This window comes from Cetorhinus maximus, chromosome 32, assembly GCF_964194155.1.
Source record: "Cetorhinus maximus chromosome 32, sCetMax3.hap1.1, whole genome shotgun sequence".
NCBI lineage: Eukaryota > Metazoa > Chordata > Chondrichthyes > Lamniformes > Cetorhinidae > Cetorhinus > Cetorhinus maximus.
Window position 1 is genome coordinate 683,635 of NC_135910.1, and position 23,611 is coordinate 707,245.

General features: G+C 44.2%; 1 protein-coding gene across 2 annotated transcripts in view; it reads left to right on the top strand.

Moving 5' to 3' along the window:
• Window positions 1-23,611, top strand: part of LOC144671314 (complement C1s subcomponent-like) — a 77,007-nt gene that overhangs the window by 13,280 nt on the left and 40,116 nt on the right. For both annotated transcript variants that reach the window (XM_078533133.1, XM_078533134.1), the window contains 4 exons: window positions 5,069-5,188; window positions 7,767-7,963; window positions 15,881-16,028; window positions 17,827-17,939. In XM_078533133.1, coding sequence (XP_078389259.1) covers window positions 5,069-5,188; window positions 7,767-7,963; window positions 15,881-16,028; window positions 17,827-17,939 — 578 coding nt within the window. The remainder of the gene's footprint in view (window positions 1-5,068; window positions 5,189-7,766; window positions 7,964-15,880; window positions 16,029-17,826; window positions 17,940-23,611) is intronic.

Consider the following 23,611-nt stretch of genomic DNA (forward strand, 5'->3'; position numbering starts at 1 on the left):
TGAGCTGTCAGGGATTGAAGCCTAGCTAGAGGTAGGGTTTCCAGACAGTGCTTGTCATTCCTGCAGGTGACAGAGAGCCAGTGTCACCGAAGGCTGCACATGGCCAGGAAACTGGCCGGTCACATATGCCACCTGTTGCAGGATTTGGTGTGACAGGGACATGGAGGGCATCTACTGCCAGTGGCAGTGAAAGCGACCGCAGGACTTAACTTTTACAGCCGTGGCTCCTTTCAGGGCTCCACAGACGACCTTTGCAGGATCTCAGAAGCCTCCACATGCAAATGCATCCAGGAGGTTGCGGATGCCATATTCGCAAAGCACGCAACATTGTGCATTTTGCCCAGGATCAGGAAAGCCATGAAGCAAGAGCACTGGGATTTTCGCAGATCTCAGCTTCCCACAGGTGCAGGGTGCCAGGAACTGCATTCATGTGGTGCTCAGATCTCCATGGCAACAAGCGACAAACTAACTCAACCGCAAGTGCTTCCATTCACTTAATGTTCAGCTGGGCTGCGACCAGCACAAATACATCCCAGAGGTCTGCGCACGATTCCCAGGCAGTGTCCACGACTCCCACATTCTCAGGAGGTCTCAGATCCCTGACGTATTCCAAGGCCCAGAGAGGCTGCAGGGTTGGCCCCTCAGGGAAGAGGGCTACCTGCAGAGGCCGTGGCTGATGACACCCGTGTGGTGGTTTCAGACTGCAGCAGAGCAAAGGTACAACAAGGCTCATGTTGCAAACTCGCACTTTGTTGGAACAAACCGTCAGGATATTGAGAACGAGGTTCTGGTGCCTGGACGGGTCTGGTGGAGCCCTCCACAGAGGGTGTCATACATTGTTGCCTCCACCTCTGCTGTGGTTTATGGGGGAGTGCCAAAAAGTAGCGGCAGGCTTAGGAATATTAAGAGGAATTAGCTGCACAGTCTGGGCACGGGTGTTAATCACTAATGCATACTTATACCAGTGGAGGGCCTGGTGCGCCCTTCACAACCTGGAGCTGCAATGAGGGGAGGAGCTAGCTGAGGAGGAGATGGAGGAGCTGCATGCCTCCTCTGTGCGTTGGCGTGCCGGCGCTATCACCTCAGACTGAAGGTGATGGACTCCTCCATCGTGCCTTGCAATCTGAGGAGTGCAGCGGACATCCCTTCCTGATGTTCCCGAGCTTGCCTTTGCAGCTCCAGCAACCAGAGGCTCCTCATCTGACTCGAACTCAGCAGATTTATGGTTTGTAGAGATTCTCCAAATGCTGGACATCTGGGAAGTCCCTTCCGCTGCCTGCTGTGGATCAGGCAGAGTGATGTGCTCACCAGATTGTGACCCCGAGGCTACCCTAGAGCTAGGTCTCTGCACTAGTGGAGGGTGTGGGTGAGAGCTGTGACAGGTCTTCAATGAGGGTGTCATCGAATTCTTCTTCTGAGCTTTCTTCGGGGCTTGAGTCGAGGGCCTGGGCCGTGGATCCTTTTGGCTGCTTTTGATTTGCCTGCGAAAGCAAGGAGAGATAATTAATACATACCAGGGGACTGTAAAACAGGGGAACAGCTCACAGCATGGTTGTTTGATGGATATTGCACTGTTGGATCTTCACTTGGTTGAGCATTGCTGACCTCACCGTCAGCACAGGAATGGTCCAGGTCTTCGCTGGCCAGCTGGATGACTCTATTTTCAAAGATTGTGAGGACCTTGATTTCAAGCATTCCCCCACCAGTCTGCGCCCTCTCCCTTTTGTTGTGTGCCAGCTTGTCCTGCATGGATTCGGGTGGAGAGATTGCAAGCAGGACGCCTGCCAGGCCAGATAACAAGGATACCTGGCATGTGAGTGGGTCATCAGTGGTGCAATGGACGGGCTGAGGACATGATCCACAGGGCAAATGAAGATGTGTGTGAGGGAGTGAATGGTGATGTCCCTTGAACTGGCACCAAATGAGATCCCTGTAGATGTGTTTGTGTTTGTGAGTGTGAGGGTTGAGAGTGATGAGAAGAGTAAATTAGCCTGGTGGAATGGAGGAGACCATGCATCCTCTTCCTGCACTGGGTGGCTGTCCTCTTTTGCAGGTCTTTGGCGTTGACCAACGCTTCCACTGCCTCCATTGCTGGACTGGTGACCTTGCTTGCTGGCCCTCGCCCAGAGTGCGGGTAGAAGACATCCTGGCAGCCTCCACTGCATCCAGTAGGTGCCCGAGGGAGGCGATGCTAAACCTGGGGGCAGCATGTTTCCCCCCTTTGGCAGCCATCAGTTCCCAGCAGCTTCCTCTCCCTTGAAGAGTGCTGGCTCTTTGCAGGGGCGGCCTTTAAATATGGCTCCCGGTTTACTGAAGGCCTGAGGTGATGGTGGACGGGAAAATCAGAGGCCAGGGCAGCCAGTGAACTGGCGTGTTTCCCAGGAATGAATTATCAATGAGCCGGGAAGCACGGGGAATGGGACAATAAGGAATGAAAACCCATCATTGCGGCTGATGGATAAAACTTCCTTTTTCCCACCTACTACTGCACTTAGTGCAAATCTAGGACAATTTTGCCCTCTATGTATGAGTTTGTGTGCGTGAGAGTCTCTGTGTATCTGTGTGTGTTTGTGTAAGTCACTGTGTATGAGTTTGTGTGTGAATTTGTGTGTGAGTTTGTGTGTGAATTTGTGTGTGAGTTTGTGTGTGGGTATGAGTTTGTGTTTGTGTATGGGTATGAGTTTGTGTCTGTGTGTGTGTGAGTTTGTGTCTGTGTGTGTGTGTGAGTTTGTGTGTGGGTATGAGTTTGTGTCTGTGTGTGTGTGTGTGAGTTTGTGTGTGGGTATGAGTTTGTGTCTGTGTGTGTGTGAGTTTGTGTGTGGCTATGAGTTTGTGTCTGTGTGTGTGTGTCTGTGTTTGTGTATGGGTATGAGTTTGTGTCTGTGTGTGTGTGTGAGTTTGTTTGTGGGTATGAGTTTGTGTCTGTGTTTGTGTATGGGTATGAGTTTGTGTCTGTGTGTGTGTGTGAGTTTGTGTGTGGGTATGAGTTTGTGTCTGTGTTTGTGTATGGGTATGAGTTTGTGTCTGTGTGTGTGTGTGTGAGTTTGTGTGTGGGTATAAGTTTGTGTCTGTGTGTGTGTGTGAGTTTGTGTGTGGGTATAAGTTTGTGTCTGTGTGTGTGTGAGTTTGTGTGTGGCTATGAGTTTGTGTCTGTGTGTGTGTGTGACAGTTTTTGTGTGGGTATGAGTTTGTGTCTCTGTGTGTGTGTGAGTTTGTGTGTGGGTATGAGTTTGTGTCTGTGTTTGTGTGTGGGTATGAGTTTGTGTCTGTGTGTGTGTGAGTTTGTGTGTGGCTATGAGTTTGTGTCTGTGTGTGTGTGAGAGAGTTTGTGTGTGGGTATGAGTTTGTGTCTGTGTGTGTGTGAGTTTGTGTGTGGGTGTGAGTTTGTGTGTGTGTGTGTGTGAGTTTGTGTGTGGGTATGAGTTTGTGTCTGTGTGTGTGTGAGTTTGTGTGTGGGTATGAGTTTGTGTCTGTGTGTGTGTGTGAGTTTGTGTGTGGCTATGAGTTTGTGTCTGTGTGTGTGTGTGTGAGTTTGTGTGTGGGTATGAGTTTGTGTCTCTGTGTGTGTGTGAGTTTGTGTGTGGGTATGAGTTTGTGTCTGTGTTTGTGTGTGGGTATGAGTTTGTGTCTGTGTGTGTGTGTGTGAGTTTGTGTGTGGGTATGAGTTTGTGTCTGTGTGTGTGAGTTTGTGTGTGGGTATGAGTTTGTGTCTGTGTTTGTGTGTGGGTATGAGTTTGTGTCTGTGTGTGTGTGTGAGTTTGTGTGTGGGTATGAGTCTGTGTGTGTGTGTGTGTGTGTGTGTGAGTTTGTGTGTGGGTGTGAGTTTGTGTGTGGGTATGAGTTTGTGTCTGTGTGTGTGAGAGTTTGTGTGTGGGTATGAGTTTGTGTCTGTGTGTGTGTGTGTGTGAGTTTGTGTGTGTGTGAGCCTGTGTGTGTGTGAGTCTGTGTACGAGTTTGTGTGTTTGTGTGTGAGCCTGTGTATGAGTTTGTGAGTATGTGTGGGTGTCTGTTTTTGTTCAGATGTCTATATTTGTGTTCTGTCTATGTAAGTATATGTGCCTTTGTGCATATATGTGTTTATGTCTACAGGCGGAATATACTGTAGGTGACGGGAGTCTTGCCTGCCAGCTAGAGAGCTGGTGAGAGGCCTGTGTTGCTTACTTTCAGGAAGGCCTGTCAGATTAAGTCCTGATTAGACACTGAGCTGGGCAGCGGGAGCCTTTCCCGGGGTCAAGGATCCCGGGGTGGAAACCCCACCTGCTGTTAGCTGCTGTCCAACCAGAGGCCAGCAGCTGTGCATTGCCCGGCAGCACCACTAGGGAGACGGTGGTTGCTGCCAGTAATGCACCCCCCCGAGGCCCAGGATCGCCGAGGGACCCAGGCCACAAGTGAGTTGTGGTGGGAGGGTGTTGGTGGGGTGGGTGTCATGGGGGAGGGGTGGAGTGGGGTGGGCAGCATAGACAGGGCATGGATCTCTGTGGGCCTGCCACCCTCCCAATGCTAGATCTCTCGATCAGGCACTGAGGCCCTGGCAATGAGAGACACCCCACACCCCGGAAACTAGCCAGCAACCCCAGCAGAGTTTGCCTGACATGCCCCTGATCATGAGGCACCCGCCTGTTGCTGGGTTCATACCAGCGGCCAAGGGATGATGCCCTTAAAGGCCTCAATTCGTGATGGGTGGGAAGCCCTTCCACAAGTCTTCCAGCCCTGGACTTAATTGGGGCAGATTTTGGAAATCAGTGGGGTCCCGACCTACCATCTCCCACCTGATTGAATGCCCCTCCCCCACCAGACTCACCATGGGGAGCGCAATAAATCCTGCCCTGTGTCTGTGCTTGTGTGTGTCTGTGCCTGACTTTCATATGAGCCTGTGGCTGTTCCGACAACCAGAACCCGGCCAAACCTCACAAATCCACATTCCCTCCCCAGGGCTCAGCTAGTGGCTAGCAGCTTGGGCCTGTGGGAATGTGGCTCAATGCCAGCCTCCACCACCAGGAAGCACAGGTAAGTCATAGTGGGAGTGAATGCATCAGCTAAGAACTCCAATATCTCCATTTCATCACAGATATCAATGAATGTGAGGATGAGGATCCTTGTAGTCATTACTGCAACAACCATATTGGAGGATTTCATTGCTCCTGTCGACCAGGCTACTTCTTGCAAGAAAACCAAAGAACCTGTGGAGGTAAAAGATTGTCCTTTACATCTTTTCTATCTTTTACTTAAGCCTTTTGTAGAATCATACAATCATGGAATGGGTGTTACAGTGTAGAAAGAGGTCTTTTTGGCCAGTTGTGTCCTTGCAGGCTCACTGAGGAAGTAAATCAGTCAATGCCATTCCATGGGTCTTCTCCCGTAGCCTTGCAAGTCTTTATTCTCTTCGGGTGCTTCCTTGCTTTCCATGACCTCAGGACATCTCAAAGCACTTTACAAACGATGAAGTCCTTCAAGAATAATTGCGGTCACCATATGCTCATGGCTGTTCATGGTGCCCTCGCCTCTGAGCGCAAGGACATTGTGGGTCAGGTCCAGAGACATGAGCTCAAAAATCTAGGCTGACACTCCCAGTGCAGTGCTGAAGAAGTGCTGCACTGTCAGAGGCGCTGCCTTACAGACAGGACTTTAAATCGAGGCCTGTCATGGGTGAATGGAGAAGATCCCATGGTTACAATTTCAAAACAAAAGGACAGGGAAGTTTTCCCTGGAGTCTTGGCCAATATTTATCTCCCAGTCAACACCATAAGAAAGCATAATTCTGTATTTGCTGACTTGCACGTTGCTGTTTGTGGGATTTTGCTGTGCAGAGATTGGCTGCCCCATTTCCGGCAGTACAACAGTGATCACTTCAGAAGTGTATTGGCTGTAGAGAGTTTTCAGATGCCCTAAGGTTGTGAAAGGCACAAGTTTTTCTTTCCCAGATGTAAAGGTAACTTGGCAGCCAAACAGTGTTAGGACGAGGTGAGGAAGGATGGAAAGGCTTCCTGCTCTTTCCCACTCCTTGAGTGACGGTAACAGGTCTTTGCTAATTCAAGGTATGTAGTTGATTGTTTATGCATTGATTGCAAAGAAATCAGTCAGTCAGGTTTCTTTGAGTTTACACAAGGGGTTTTATTCTGCTAAAAGCCCACCCAGGCAAAGATATTAAAAAATGTTCAGTGATGCGCACACGCACACACTTGCAAAAATACAAGTTAAAAGGTAAAGTAGGTTACTTGTGGCCAAATTCAGATTCAACAAGAAAAGGCAAATAAATCGAGAGTTCACTGGCAGTAAGTGGCTGACTGATCGGATTGTAACAATCCAAAAGCTTTGGTTTTCAGCTGGCAAAGTTTAAAGCTGTAACTATTGTTTCTTCTTTCCTGGAACACTGCTGTGGCAATCAATATCTTCTTTAGGATTTCTCTGTCAGCTACCCACAGCCTGATATAAGCAAACAGGGTCCAGAATTAGCTGAGAGAAAGAGAGAGAGAGAGAGAGGGAAGCAGCTTTCTGCTGCTGGTATGTTCTGCTTTCTGATGTTACTTCTGCAGAATGTTTGCAGTGAAAGGAATCTCAAAAAGCTGGTTTTGATCACATGACAATCATATATCCCACAAAACGTAATTGATTAGCTCAGATCTTGGTCATTGTGTTGTGGCCCAGGTGATTAATTTTTTTAAGGTCCAAGCAAACATTTCCGAATAGCTCAATTGATGAGCTAAGAACAAAATATCAACGCCTCCAGGATCGCCATTGTCTCTGTAGACTCTCTGTCCCTATCCTGACAAAATGGAATGTCGCTAGATAGTGAATGTAAATTGTGGCAGTCATTTTACGTTTTAGTCCATCCTTGAAATAATCATTGACATTAGTAGGTGTGAAATTCCACAGGGGGCTGGTCTAGATCTGCCCTATTTGTAATCCACATTGGAAGCTTCTAGAAGCTTGACCAACTTGCAGTGGCAGACAGGTCTTAAGTCAGTGTTGTTATTTCAACAATTAAAACTGCCTTTTTAAAAAGTTCCATATGTGAGCCCCAGCAGATGAAATTGAAATTTAGCATTTGACATCAACACATCTCCATAACAACAGCAAGATCTCACTCAGAGCAACGTGAGAAATCAGCAGAACTGCTTTTTTGAGCGATGTTGCTTGAAGGATAAATATTGGCCGAGGACACTGGGAGAACAACTGTGCCATGTATTAGATTTAAAAGGCTCCCTGGAGACTGATGAGCTATGGTTATCCTGATCAGACAAGTTTGCTGGGCTGTGATGTTCTGAAGGATCCCTGTTGTGTGAAATTAATCAGTGCCTATATGTCATGTATGTGCGGTGTTAGCTTTATTACCTTTTCGAGTAAAGAATATTAACCAGATGTCCCAATGTGACTTAACCATTGATCTCGTATTGGAGATAAAGGTTGTATGACAATAACCTATAATACCCCACATGTTACATATCACTCAGGGTGTCCAGGCTACTGTGGAAACATGCACTTTTACATGCATGTTGTGGTCTGGAGCTATGGAAGTTCTAACTTTCCATCACATGGCTGACCAGGAACTCTCCCACTCTTACCGCCTGTCATTAGCATATGTTGGAAGGATTTATAAGCTGATACTCAACCTGATTGGTTGTGTTATGAATGCATTTTACTTGGCCATCAAGTCCTGGGATGGGTCTCGAACCCAGAGCTTCTGGCTTTGAGGCAGGGATGTTGCCCACCAAATACAGATGCCATGCTATCAGTCTGATATCCACCCTGTGTTTTTCCACCATCAGTGAACTGCAGTGGGGAAGTATTGACTAGCTTCAAGGGCGTTATCACCAGCCCCAATTATCCCAAAGCTTACGCAGAGAACTCCCAGTGCCAGTACAGAATCCAGATCGAGCAAGGTTTCGAGGTGATCCTGGAATTTGCAGAGGATTTTGACGTGGAAGGGGAGCCTTCAGTCGGTTGCACATCTGATGTCTTAAAGGTATGGCCATCTTTAAAATGGTCCCTTTATCCATACAGCAAGCCCCTTAGGACATCCAGCCCCTCTCGAGCCTGTTACACAGAACAGAAGGCCGCTCAGCGCCTCTCAGGCCTGTTACACAGAAACGGGAGGAGGCCATTCATCCCCCTCTCAAGCCTACTATACAGGAATAGGGGGAGGCCCATTCAGCCCCTCTTGAGCCTGTTATGCAGGAACAGGAGGTGGTTCATTCAGCTCCTCTGGCGGCTGTTACACAGGAACAGAAGGGGGCCCATTCAGCCTCTCTGAAGTGTATTACAAAGGATCAGGTTGTGGTAATTCAGCCACTCTCGAGCCTGCCAAGTTGACTGGTGAAGAAGGTACACCCTCCAATCCTGCAACGACCACATAGGCCAGTTGAAGAGGAGAAGTTACACTCTCTGATCCCATAGCGACCACAAAGACTCAGGCTTCCTTTTAACCGGTTTTATTCAAGCATATGCAAGGGAGCCGCAATCATTCCTAAGAATGAAGACCCAACTCCCAGATTGATTACATTTCATTACTTTTGTACTTTTTCTTATCATAATACATTTGAGTACATTTGAATACATCCAATCAGTAACCGACACTACGGTCCCATGCTAATTCTATCCTATTAAGTACATAAAAATGTGATTTTTATAACCAATTATTCTAAAGGATGTATACATAATTATATTATCCAATCAAAATTAAAACACCTACACAAAGATCTTGGTTCTCACACTCAAGACCGTTTGTGTTTCGCCAAAGTTCCCTCTTTGGCCATTGTTCGTCTTCTCATATCTAAGCTAAAACCATCTGCCCCTTCCCTATGGAGAGGGGAGTACACTTAATCTAATTTGTGTCACACTTTTGTCTCCAGTCTGACTCTCAAGGCTGTGCAATGTTCTTCTGGTAATCTTCAACTCTTAATATGTTTAGCAGCCATGTCTGCCTGGAGATTTTAAGGGTTTTTCAGTAAATTCTTACTGTATTGTTTTTTTAGCATTTTTAATTTCCTACTAACAGTCCCTCCTTTTGGCCCTTGGCAAAGCCCACGCTGGCCATACCTTAAGCTGAGAATTCCTCTTCTGATCCTTTGGGTGGCCAGTCATCCAGAGCGCCAGAGGAATCCTAAACCACCTGGTTGTATAACACAACCTTCCCTTCCCTTGTCTTTTCCCTTGGACTATGCATAGGGGAGCTGATGCGCACCTTTGGTTTGCTACTGTCTGTGCCTGGAGAGTCCATTTTCAGGTTTTATGTTGGTGCCAGCAGAGTCCAATAGCCCATAAGAGCATAATTCCTGTGACTATCGTCATACCCATTCTAACAATCTCCCACCAATTCATCAATCTTCCGGCCGTAGCATAGGAAGGAGCTGACTGGGTGGTTAAATCCACTTGCACGTGGCCCCTCGCGAATTGCTCTCTAGAAGCTTCTGCATATGATTGAGCTATCCTTGTTGCTTCCTGCATGGCTAGGTGTGCTATCCTGACAGGAGTTTGATCAGTGAACAATGTGTCATCCAACCAAGGGCTAAACAAATATCCTCTGGTTCTGCCTGGCAAATGGAAGTCTCCTATAGTAAATGGATCGGCCACCTGCAGGCAAAAACTCGAGTTGGTAGCACCAAGTAAGTCACCATAAAGGAGCTCAGCCTCGCTGGTCATGAAGCACCATTGAGTTGAGGATACCCGAATTGCCTTAAATACTTCCTGAATCGGCAAAGCGGTGAATGTAACTTTTCTTGTGTTTGTAAATACCTCCAGCATTTGGCATGAGCACACAACGTAATTTCTTCATTCTGTACAACAATCTCTAATACTCATCAGTACCGTGTCTTTTACATAGGATATATATCCACGTAGCCCTACACGGAATACCATCCCCACTTTATCTACTCCTAGGGACCCAAACCGATAGCTGTTCAGGAAAGCCCCATTTAGATGATGTTCTTGGGGTATGGCCATGATAAATTTTATGACTCTATCTTCTCCCCCACCTTGAGGTTGTGTAACCAGCAATTCCTGCCTATCCTTGCATAGAATAATGAGGTTTAATTGGTAAACTGACTCGAGCATGTGTTCGGGAATTGTTCCGAACCTGATATCTTCAATGTTGGATTTTACCCCATCAATTAGATTTCATGCCAGCATATTGCATGTCCTCCCTGTGGCTTGTGATTTGGCTGTGTCTATTATCCCGTCTGCGGTCTGCCTAAGGATCCGTAGCAGACCTTCTTATGTTCTTATGTTCTCCTTGTAGCTCCCCGGGTGTCATGGGATGCTCTATTCCGCGCGCACTGAAGTGCAACTCTCAGGCAGTCTCAGCAGCCACCCAGGAGGCATCATCATTTAAGTCATAGATCTGACCTGAATTAAACATGGAATTGGCACTCCCAAATAACCCTCCGATGTCTCCTAGTAAACTTCTTTTTAACCTAGCCTGTGCATTGGCTCTAATTCCCGGAACGATTCAAAATTTATAGTCATTGTCTATCCTCTTCAGTTGGCTTCTAACCCATTTTATGGAATTCTGGTGACTGTAACAAGTGGTATGCAATACTGACAGGAATCCCGAGATATTGTATGTTACGTCCAAGGAGACTATAGTTACATCATGTAGTAGTGGTTTCGACTTTCCTATCCTGACTATCCCATCTCTGGGGGGACTTACTACATCTGGACATTGAGTAGGTCTTTGATATCCACACATAGTCAAAGTAAAACATTGTGTATCATAACAATCATGCCTACCTATTACATATTTACATGTTTCTTGACAATATTGTCCCTCAAGACCCGGTTCCCAAACAAAGGGAGGTAGGTCTGTCCATCTGGCGGTCACATTAATCTCTTGATACGTCCAAATGCTTGTTGATGAAAAACTGGTAGGGGGCGCGTAAGTTCAACATCCCTCAAACCACCAACCCAGTCCAGTTCTATTGTCATAAATCCCAATTATCGTTACCCCACCACTTGTGTCTATGCTTACGCTTAGTGAGGTGTTACTGGGTGTGTATTACCCATTGGGTTGTATCCTCAAAAGTGCATTCGTTAGTTCATCATTGTCCTTACCCATGGGTAAGTACCACCATCCCGTGAAGTTCCCGTTGTTACAATCGAGTGGTGTTAGCTGGACTGGCTGCCCTGGTGCTGTTAAATATAAAGTACTCTTACAACTCTTTGTGTGATCACATGTGGGGGTTCCTGTTCCCAATTGTTCGTTTGATGTGTCCGTGTAGTGACTTGATCTGTAATCCAGGTGTTGGGCGCTCTTATCCATTCCCCACTCCCTCCTTGGGGAAGTAGTACGTACTGCCCAGGGTGAAGGCAGGTGTCATTATTGACTTTGACCATTGGTGCTTCCCATGCCAGTGCTGACACGCCCATAGCCAGGATCACAGACCTGTGGAAACATTAACATTGGCCCCCATTGTCCGGGTTACTGCTTGGTGATTCATCATATATCTTTAACTTTGTGTAATGCCCCCATTTATTTCCCATTTTCATATCTACAAGTGCACACATATCACCTGTCATAATTACCTGGTATGGTCCATTCTACCTGGGGCAAACCCTGTTTTCTCAGGGCTTACCTTGACCATCACTTTATTCCCTACTTGGGGGGTCCGTTGTTGCTCTTTGGATTTGCCTGCTTCCATATCCTTAATCATCTGTTGGTCTCTAACTTCCTCTCTTAACTCATGTAATTGCTTACTTATTTCCCTTACATTGTCCCGTTTTCTTCCTTTCAGTAGCCCTATACCTCCTCCTCCTACTATAATGCCTTCCTGTTATCAGTTCAATGGGGTGAACCTAGTAGTCCTATTTGGGGTATCCCTAAGGCGCACCAGAATGCTGGGCAGTACTGTGGCCCAGCTGATCCCTGTCTCTTGAATTGCTTTGGCTATGGATGTTTTTAGAGTTTTGTTCATTCTTTCCATCATCCCTGAGCTCTGCAGGTGGTAGGGAATGTGAAACTTCTGTTTAACCTCCATAAGTTTACATGTTTCCTTAATGACCCTTCCTGTGAAATGAGTTCCCTGATCTGAATCCATCTGGGTAGGCACTCCCACTCCTTCCAGTCCACTGTCTCCTGCTGCTGTCCCACGTCGGACCTCAATCCCTTAAGCTGTCTACACAACTCTACAATGCACCTTCCTATCCTATCTTTCAATGGCTCACTATCTTCACTTCCAGTGTCAGTTCTCTCTGGGAGCCGTTTAACTCTGCCTGTCATCAGGGTGTTAATCATCTGGTTTTACTTTTTGTAGCTCGCAGGCACATTAATATAGTCAGTAACACATCTATTCAGCCTTGTTCCAGCTTCCCCTTTACCTGTATCCATCTTGTGGTAAATTGTTGTTAAATATTATTTTTTCTTACCCTTCAATTGCCTCAACTACAGATTCTGAATAGTTTTACCTCTAAGTTTCTTTTTCCCTGACCACGATCATCCTAAGATTCTCTCGAGATCAGTTTCTCTCTTGTCTTGATCATTTAAAATGTTTCCTTACTCTTTAGGCCATATTGACTATTCCATGTCAACGGGATCTCTGTCTCTAGATCTTTGCTTATCTCCCCCTGTGCAGTTCCAATGTCTCAGTTAATGGCCAGATTATCAAATTCATTTCCCTTAAAACCATTTGTACATTATGTCCTCTTTCCCTAACTCTTTATCCTACTATCCTCATACCATTTTACACATGCAACAGCTACCATCTTATCTCGTTCAGATTGTCTGGAGAGACATTACAGCCTAATAAAGTATTCTCATAACAGTTTTAAAACAGAATCCAGGCATTGACAAGTTTTGCTTCCTTATCTTCTTCTCAAACAACATTTTATTGTCTCAAAAGTAACCCATTAAGTTATTCCAGATTCATTAACTCGGCCAAAAATTGGATTTCTGCCAAACTTTGTCAAGGTCTTCAGCTTAACTTCACATTTTGGGAACAGATTTACAAATACAAAAGCCTGCAGCATTTGAATTAGTGCCAATTGTTGTCAAAAACCCTTTAAAATGAAAATTCCCTTTTGTGAACTTTATCAAAAACCAAAACTCAAATTTTTAAACTTTGTAAAAACTGTAATTTACACTCTTAAAATTAAAACAACCTCTTTTTCATGTGTAATGATTTGTATCTAGATTAGAAGCCCCATATGTTTATCAATACATTCTTTACCTTTGGATAGCATCTTCGTTATTCGAAGTAACCTAAGTTACACTGCACTTTATATCTCAAGATTGTCCCAAATTCAAATTACAGTGCTGTTAAAATGCATATTCCCTTAATATTTAATTCATCTCTTCAAAAGAAACCCCTTTTTATCCATTGGAATCACCTAGACCGTGTGTTTATGTCTTTTGGTTTTTCTAGAATCCTTTTGAATTTCAGGTAACCTTTTTTTTCCCTCAGAATTTTAGAATACCAACTCGTATGTATCAATCCTAATCAGCTTGGAAGCTGGTGATGAAGGTTATTCCCTACTAGTCTGCAAGGGAGTGGTTCATCTCAAACAAAGGCAAACCCTCTTTTATCTTTACAATACTTTCAAATTGTGATTTTTGCCAGAAATCTCAACTCAAACCTTATACTCAAAACCTTGGAATGTTTGAGTATACTTTTCCTTTAATCTAATATGGGGCATTTGACTCTAAAGTGCTGAACTATACACACAAATGACAATTTAGGGAAGAAAACACATTAAAGCTCACATACAAATGCTTCCTTGCGCACAAACAAACACATATATAAAGGTATGTATTTATATTCCTATAATATTGAACTTAACTCTAAATGAAGCTTCAAGGAGCAGTGGGGGGAATAAAGGGACCTTTGAGGCTCCACCTATAGGGACAATCAAACTGGCTGAAGCTCACATTTCCTCTGCTCCTGCCTGTCACTGCTCACTAATCCCCCTAGCGGTACCCCCTTTCTCTCTCTCATCTTTCAGGTGCCCATTATCCTTCCACATATTCCCAGTATATGTTGGTGGCCTCTGGGAAAATTCGATCTGCTGCTGCGACCGGCGCAGCTGGACTGAGATATTTCTGTATTAGTTTAGCTTGTTGCAGATACAGACTCAGAATGAGTGCTGTAGCTTTGTCAGTTTTATCGTTAATCTGAGCTTTCCACCTCTCCTTACAGCGTGACGGCAGATCGCCCCCCTGCCACCCTTGCTGTTTCATTCTGATGATCAGCTTTTATGCTTCCTGGTGAGGTGAAGGGACATGGTTCCTTCACCTCCCCATTCTGCAATGAACTCGAGTTCAATTTTCTCAGTCATACTCACATTCACACATTAAACAGGGACCCCCAGTTCCCCCGAGACCATCCGTCTCCCGAGGCTCAATTGTCTCAACTTAAACAGGGACCCACAGTTCCCCCGAGACACTCCATCTCCCGAGGCTCAATTGCCTCAACTTAAACAGGGACCCCCAGTTCCCCCGAGACACTCCGTCTCCCGAGGCTCAATTGCCTCAACTGTCCACTTGAGTCTCCCTGGCCAAAATGTTCGGATCTGCCCTATTAGACCTCCGTTCTAGTCTGACGCGAACAACCAGAGATTATCTTTCAAAATAAAAATACTCACCAGATCATTGTTCCGCCTTCACAGAGGTCCGGGCGAATCCTGCTGACTACGCCAATTGAAGAAGGTACACCCTCCGATCCTACAATGACCACATAGGACAATTGAAGAGGAGAAGTTACACTCTCTGTTCCCACAGTGATCACAGAGACTCAGGCTTCCTTTTAACCGGTTTTATTCAAGCATATGCAAGGGAGCCGCAATCATTCCTAAGAATGAAGATCCAGCTCCCAGATTGATTACATTTCATTACTTTCATACTTTTTCTTTTTTGAGTACAATTGAATACCCCCAAACGGTAACCGACACTCCGGTCCCATGCTAACTCTATCCTATTGAGTACATAAACATGTGATTTTGCTAACCAATTATTCTAAAGGATGTATACATAATTATATTATCCAATCAAAATTAAAACACCTACACAAAGACCTTGGTTCTCACAACTCAAGACTGTTTGTGTTTCACCAAAGCCCCCTCTTTGGCCATTGTTCATCTTCCCATCTTCCCATATCTAAGCTAAAACCATCTGCCCCTTCCCGTTGCAGAGGGGAGTACACTTAATCTAATTTATGTCAACGTTTGTCTCCAGTCTGACTCTCAAGGCTGTGCAATGTTCATCTGGTAATCTTCAACTCTTAATATGTTTAGCAGCCATGTTTGCCTGGAGATTTTAAGGGCTTTTCAGTAAATTCTTACTGTATTGTCTTTTAACATTTTTAATTTTCCCCTAACAACTGGCTACCTCTTGGCTTCTATACCACTAGGGAGAACATGATCCTGAGAGACCCTCAGTTACTCTCTCTCTAATCAAAGGTGTTTGCAGGGAAATGAATATAAACCATTGAATTTCCAGTGGTTCCAGGGTTCAGGAATGACATTTATGTGGGGGATTGAAACAGCTGGGGTTATTCCCCTTTAGAACTGAGAAAAATAAGAGAAGATTATGAAGTGTTTAGACAGAGGAGATAAAGAGAAACAGTTTCCAATTGCTGACTGGTCAATAACTAGAGGGTACAGGTTTATGGTAATTGGCAAAAGAACCACAGGTGACATGCAAAAAATCTTCAATTTACGCAATGATTTTTGGGGTATGGAATGCGCTGCCTGAGAGGGTGGCACAAACAGGTTTAATAGTGACATTCAAAAGGGAATTGGATATATACTGAAAGAGCAAGAGTTGCAGGGCTAGAGGTCAAAGCAAGGGGAGTGGGACTAACTGTGAAAGCTGCATAGACGCAATGTGCTGAACAGCCTCCTTCAGTACCAGACCTTTCCATAATTCTGCAACTAATGTGGATTCTCTTGATTTCAGATCACATCTGGAGCAAAGAAATATGGCCCCTTCTGTGGAGACCAAGCACCAGTTATAAAAGAACAACTGTCAAATGTGGTGGAGATAACTTTCGATACCGATGGCCATGGACAGAAGAAAGGCTGGAAGATAATTTACAAATCAACTGGTAATACATAGAATTTGCTGAAATGACCTTGAATTTTACTTTCCAGAAGGTGGCCATTCAGCTCATCTTCTCCAGTACCTCTGTATGCTTCTTATACTCTTAGCCCGGGGACACTGGGAGGGAATTCTCCTGCTCTTTTTCCAAAAATAGCCATGGGATCCTTTATCTGTGAGGGCAGTTTAACTTCTACTCTGAAGCATCATACCTCTGACAGTGTACCTCATCCTCAGCACTGACCCTCGGACAGTGCACTGCTCCCTCAGTATTGACCTTCCAACAGTGTAGCACTCCTTCAGTACTGAACCTCCAACAGTACAGTGTTCCCTCAGTACTGACCCTCCAACAGTGCAGCACTCCCTCACTGACCCTCTGACAGTACAGCAGTCCCTCAGCCTGACCTTCTAACAGTGCATGGTTACCTCAGTACTGACCCTCTAACAGTACAGCACTCTCTCTCTGACCCTCTGATTGTGCAGTGCTCCCTCAGTACTGACTCTCTAACAGCTTCGCACTCCCTCATTACTGACTCGCTGACAGTGAACACTCCCTCAGCACTGATCCCCCACCAATAGCACGAGGGAGATAGTGGCATAGTGGTATTGTCACTGGGCTAGTATTCCAGAAACTCACAGTAATGATCGGGGGACCAGGGTTCGAATCCCACCACAGCAGATGGTGAAATTTGAATTCAATAAAAGTCTGGAATTCAAAGCCTGATGATAACCATTGAGCCATTGCTGATTGTCACAAAAACCTGAACAAAGGCAATTAAGGATGACCAATAAATGCTGGCCTAGCCATCAATGCCCACATCCCATGAACAAATTAAAAAAAAACTCTGTCTGACCCTCCAATAATGCAGTGCTCTTAGTTCATAGCACCCTCGCCTTTGAATCAGAGGGTTGTGGGTTCATGTCCCACTCCCGGAAACCAAGAACTGTGATTGTACTCGAAAGAGTTGCAATCTGTGACTGTTGATAACTCGAAAGAGTTTCAATGCTAACCAGCTAGCAGTTTAACACTTCTCATTACTGATCCTCTGACAGTGCAACACTCCCATAGTGCAAAGCCCCTTCAGCACTGACCCCACCCCCCCAACAATGCAGCACCCCCTGAGTGCTGCTCTCAGGTGTGCAGTGTTCCCTCAGCACTGACCCTCTGCTAGTTTAGTATTCCCTCACTAGCACTGGGAGTATCAGCCTGGATTATGAGCTCAGCTCTCTGGTATGTGCTTCACCTCTCCTCAGTGAAAGTTCTACCCATTGAGCCACAGCTGATACTTGGCACTAATGCAGAGGAAGGTGGTTAACAGAGTCCAGCTATGAAAAAAATTGTAATATTGTTATTAATCTTGTAATTCTTTTATATTATTAAAGAGAGATGAAATCGAGTTCAAAATTATGATTGATTTTGATGAAGTAAAATGAGAAAAACTGTTTCTAGTGGCAGATGGGTCAGTGACAAGTGGGACAGACTCTTACAGTATTTGGTGAAAGAACCAGAGGAGGAGATGAGAATATATCTATTTTATGCAGCATTTGTTGTGATCTGTAACGTGCTGCCTGAAAGGACAGTGAAACAGATTCAAGAGTTACTTTCAAAAGAGGAATTGGATAAATACTTGAAGGGATAAATCTTGCATGTCTATGGGGAAAGGAATCAATTGGATTGCTCTTTCAAAGAGCTGCCAGAGGTACAATAGGCTGAATGGCCTCTGTCTGTGCTGTATTGCTCTGTGAACATTTTTTTTTGTATTCCATTGAAATCTAACATGGTATCCTGTGTGTTTTGCCTGCAGCTAAACAATGTTCCACTGATATCTTGGAGCATAGCATTATTCAGCCAAAGAAAGTGGAATATGATTATAAAGATTCTGTGCGGCTGCGTTGTGAGTCTGGGTTTGAACTCTACGTAAGTTGTTACCCATTAACTTGTGTGCTCCTTTAAAGAACCACCATGAATATTGGGGTCCTTTTAATTCTGGTTAATCATGTTGTGATTTTTAATGTATATGCTTTCCACTCAGATTGAGAAGTTCAATTCCCACTCCAGAGACTTGAGTGAAAAAATCTAGCCTGAAACGTCAGTGCAGTCTTGACGGAGGTGCAGCCTTTCATTAAACCGAGGCTCCATCTGCCCTTTCAGGTAGATGTCAAGATGCTACGGCCGCTATTTCGAAGAAGGGCAGGGGAGTTGTCCCCGGTGTCCTGGCCAATATTTATCCCTCAATTAACATCTTGAAAAAAAAGCAGTCATTACTGCATTACTGTTTGTGGGAGCATTCTCTATGCAAATTGGTTACCAACTTTCCTACATTAGAACAGGGCCTACACTTCATTGGCTGTTAGGCACTTTGGATGTCCTGAGGTGGTGAAAGGTGCTATATAAATAAAACACTTTCATTTCAATTAATGAGCTAGATTTGGGTATATAGAGCACAATTTCAAGGCTTGAAATTGCTTATATGAAATTTGAAAATGTGATAGACAATAAGGAGAATAATAACAGACTTTAGGGGGATGTAGGCAAACTGGTGAAATGGGTAAACATGTGGCAGGTGCAGCTTAACACAGAGAAATGTGACATGACACATTTTGGTATGAAGAATGAGGAGAGGCAACGTAAGCAAAATGGTCCAGTTTTAAACTGGGTGTAGAAACAGAGAGAGCTGGGGTATAGGTACACAAACCTTTGAAGGCTGCAGGACAAGTTGAGAAAGCTGTTAGAAAATATACAGGATCCTTGGTTTTATCAACAGAGGAATAAAGCAACAAAGTTATGTTAAACCTTCCTAAAATGCTGGTTAGGCCTCCAGTGGAGCATTGTTTAAACCTGGGAACGATATTACACTTTAGGAACGTTCTCAAGACCTTGGAGATGGTGCAGAGGAGATTTACCAAAATAGTACCAAAATACATGGAAAAGCTGGGATTGTTCTCCTTAGAGCAGGGAAAGTTAAGGCAAGATTTAATAGAGGTGTTTAAAATTATGAAGGGTTTAGGGATAGTAAATGAGGAGAAACTGATTCCAATGGCTGAAGGATCTGTTCCCAGAGAACACAGGTTAAAGGTGATGGGCGAAAGAACGAGAGGTGGCATGAGTTTAAACATATTTTTAAACAAGAAGTTGTTTTATCTGGAACGCAAGACCAAAAAAGGAGGTGGAATTCAATTGTGCATTTCAAATGAAAATTGGGTAAATAATTGAAATTTTAAAAAAACATTCTGGGCTATGGAAAGAGCAGAGAGAATGGGACTAATTAAATGGCTATACAAAAGAACCAACACATGCACAATTGACCAAATTGTCTCCTGGAATCATTGAATGGCTACATCCCAGAAGGTGGCCATTCGGCCTGTTATGCCTGTGCCAGCTCGCTGCAAGAACAACACATGTAGAACCACTCTCCCACCTTTTCCCCGTAACCCAACATTTTTTTCTCTTTAGATAGTTATCCTCTTTTGAAGGCCTCAATTGAATCTGCCTCCATCATACTGTCAAGACGTACCATCCAGATCCTAACCACTCGCTGTGTAAAACTATTTTTCCTCATGTTACTGTTGCTTCTTTAATTACCTTAACTTGGTGTCCATTAGTTCTTGATGCTTCCGTCAACAGAAACAGTTTCTGCCTATCTAGCCTGTCCAGACCCCGCCTCATGTTGAACCCTTCTATCAAATTTCCCTTAAATCTCCCCTTCTCAGAGGAGAAAAGCCCCAACTTCTCCAATCGACCCACGGAACCAAAGCTCCTCATCCCTGGAACGATTCTCATAAATCTTTGCTGCAGCCTCTCTTCTCATTCTTCTTAAAGTGTGGTGCCCAGAACTGGTCACAATACTGCAGTTGAGATGGAACTAGTGCTTTATATCATAACTTACTTGCTTCTGCACTCTAGGCCCTTATTTATAAATCTTAGGATCCCGTATGCTTTATTAACCACTCCGTCTGTGGTCTGTGCACATATACCCACTCTGCTCCTCTGTTCCTGAGCCCCTTTTGGAATTGTATCGATAATTTTATATTGCTTCTCCTCATTCTTCCTACCAAAAGGAATCACTTCACACTTCCCTGCATTAAGTTTTATCTGCCATGTGTCCACCCATTCACAAGCCAATGTCCTCTTGAAGTTTATTACTATCCTGCTCACATTTCACAACAAGTTTCTTTGATCCACAATTCTATGACAAATAAATGTTATTCCAAAGTTAGGGAGTTAGTCTAAGGAGCTGGAATATTTTAGAAAATCATTTTTTAAAGATAATAATGATTAAAGAAAACATTGCTGTTCATTTCCCTATATTTAAGAGATGTCAGCAGGAGGGAGGTGAGTAGCTAGTGAGTCTTTCTTTTTAAGTAGTAAGCGTTATTATCCAACGGATAGATAAATGGCAGGCAGCCCTGACCTCTGGAGTGCACACCCTGTTCCATTTGGGAATTTCAGGCTGCTTCACATGTCCTGCACAACCATACGTGCAGGATGTGTCATCAACTGAAGTCGCTCAAACTCTGAATTTTGGAGCTTAAGTAGCAACTGGTGTCACTGTACTGCACCTGTGAGTTTGAGAGCTTTGTAAATAGAATATTTATAGATGTGGTCACTCCGCAGCTTAAGTGTATGCCGGAGGGAGAAAATGGGTAGTCACCAGGCATTCAAGGAGAAATAAACAGGTAGTGCAGGAGACCCTTTAATGCATCTCACTATCGGACCAGTATTCAGTTTTGAATACTGATGGAAGCAAAAAACTGCAGATGCTGGAAATCCAAAACAAAAACAAAAATACCTGGAAAAACTCAGCAGGTCTGACAGCATCTGCGGAGAGGAACACAGTTAAAGTTTCAAGTCCGTATGACTCTTCAACAGAACTAAGGAAAAATAGAAAAGAGGTGAAATATAAGCTTATATTTCTAATATAACCCTTCTAATGTGGTGCTAACTATACTTCCTTCTATGTCTACTACGTATGGTGGAATATCGTGATACTTAATATAGTAATCCCCCCGTATAACCCCAATATTTTCTACTCTACATAAGGTCCTGCCGGGTGTTGACATAGGTATGACAGGTATTAGTAATACAACGCCTATTAGCATATTACTATTCTCCATACATTCAACATTCGTTCTATATACGCATGTCAAACCTCTGAGCTGGCAACCGGTCAAGTCATGATCCTTGTGTCGTGAAAGATTCAATAAATATTCATTAGTTACCCATAAAGGGACTACCCCTTCATTAATCTGTCTTAAATTCTCTTGGGCTTGTTCCAGTGCCCAAGATCCATAGGTGCTGCATACATCATTTCTGCTCACTTCGTCTGAAATATCTTTCCCTATTTCAATTAATTTATTGATAGTCCCCGCATGACTTTCGGGCACGGTAGCCAGGCTTTGGATTAACCGTGTCACGTCCTGGTCCGTATCTAATTGTGTATCCTGGATCCCCTGTCCCCGCTCTAGAATCTCCTTAAGCTTAAAGCTCAGGGTACAGACCTTCTGGTCAACAGTTGCTAGGTCGATGGAGTTCATTACTGATGTCCCTGTATTGAATACTGTGGCAGCGTCATTCATTAGGCGTCGCTTGTCTCGGTTTCCTTCTGGGCCTAACCGCATCCTGCCGTTAAACTGGACTGCTTCAGCCATCAACTTGCTCGTCAGAGCCGTACAGAGTGCTTGGGTGTGGGTTGGGCACCACTGGAGCAGGGCAATACCGGATATGTTCAAGACTACGGGTACCAGCTCATGGTGTACATTATCATATAAAACTTCTGATTAACCAATACCAAACCATTCGTCAGTTCTGGACAAGGTGGGTCAGTCGGTGTGCACTGAGAGGCTTCAATTATCTCTACTCGGATTGTGGAAGTAGACGTGGGAGGTGGCTGGGTAGTGGTACTAATTTTCTCTTTTGGGCAGACCTCCCATGCCCGATCTGAAGCAAACCCTTACAACAATTTGAAAGCACTTGTTCTCCTACTGTTACATTTATCATTCCCAGTTTCGTGTCTCATTCGGCACTGTCCGTGCTGTACCAAAGTTCCTCCTGCGGTGCGGGATGAGCAGTGATGATCCCCGACATTGTTGCCAGTACTGATACGCCCACAACCAGGATCGTAGATCTGTGGAGACATTAACATTGGCTCCCGTTCTCCAGGTTACCGCTTGGTCAATTGTCATGTATCTTTAACTGTGTGTAATGCCTCCATTTACTTCCCGTTTTCATATCTACAAGTGTGCATGTATCACCTGTCATAATTACCTCGTATGGTCCATTGTTGCTCTTTGGATTTGCCTGTTTCCATATCCTTAATCACCTGTCGGTCTCTGACTTCCTTCCTTAACTCATTCAGTTGCTTACTTATTTCCCTCACATAGTCTCGCATCCTTCCTTTTAGTGGTACTACATCTCCCACTCCTACTATGATTCCCTCGGGTAACTGCATTGCTCTCCTTGTCATTATTTAAAATGGGGTGAACCTGGTGGTTCTGCTTGGGGTAGCCCTAAGGCGCATCCAAATACTAGGCTGTTCCCTGTCTCTTGAATTGCTAATGTGATTGATGTTTTTTTTTAAAGTTCAGTTCATCCTTTCCACCATCCCCGAGCTCTGTGGCTGGTAGGGAATGTGGAATTTCTGTTTATATTTAAATGTCTTTAATGACACTTCCTGTGAAATGAGTTCCCCGATCTGAATCCATCTGGATGGGCACCCTCCACTCCTTCCAATCTACTGTCTCTTGCTGCTGTCCCACATCTGACCTCAATTCCTTAAACTGCCAACACAACTCTATAATGCATCTTCTTATCCTATCTTTCAATGGTTTAGCATCTTCACTTCCAGTGACGATTCTCTCTGGGAGCTGCTTAACTGTCTGTCATCATAGTGTTAATCCTATGGCCTTACTTTTTGTAGCTCGCAGGCACATTAATACAATCAGCAATACATCTATTTAGCCTGTTTCCAGCTTTCCCTTTACTTATATATATCTTGTGGTAAACTTATTAAGTATTATTTCTCCTTACATTTCAATTCCTGAACTACATATTCCACACAGTTTTACCTCTAAGTTTTTTTTCCCTGACCATGGTCATCCTAAGATTCTCTTGATATCAGTTTCTCTATTGTCTCAGTTGATGGCCAGATGATCAAATTCACTTTCCTTAAAAAAACAGTTTGTATACGGTGTCCTCTTTCTCTAACTCATTCTCCTACTTGCCTCATACCATATACACATACAACAGCTACCAACCTTCAGGTTGCTTGGAGAGACTTTAAAATAAATAAAGTATTCTCATAACAGTTTTAAAAACAGAAATCAGGCATTGACATGTTCCTTATCTTCTTCTCAAACTACATTTTATTGACTCAAAAGTAACCCACTAAATTGTGTCTGACCCGTTTCTTAAATTATCCCAGATTCATTAACTCAGCCAAAAATTGAATTTCTGCCAAACTTTGTCAAGGTCTTCAGCTTAGCTTCATATTTTGGGAACAGATTTACAAATACAAAAGCCTGCAGCATTTTAATTAGTGCCAACTGTTGTCAAACCTTTTAAAATGAAAATTCCCTTTTAAGAAATTATCA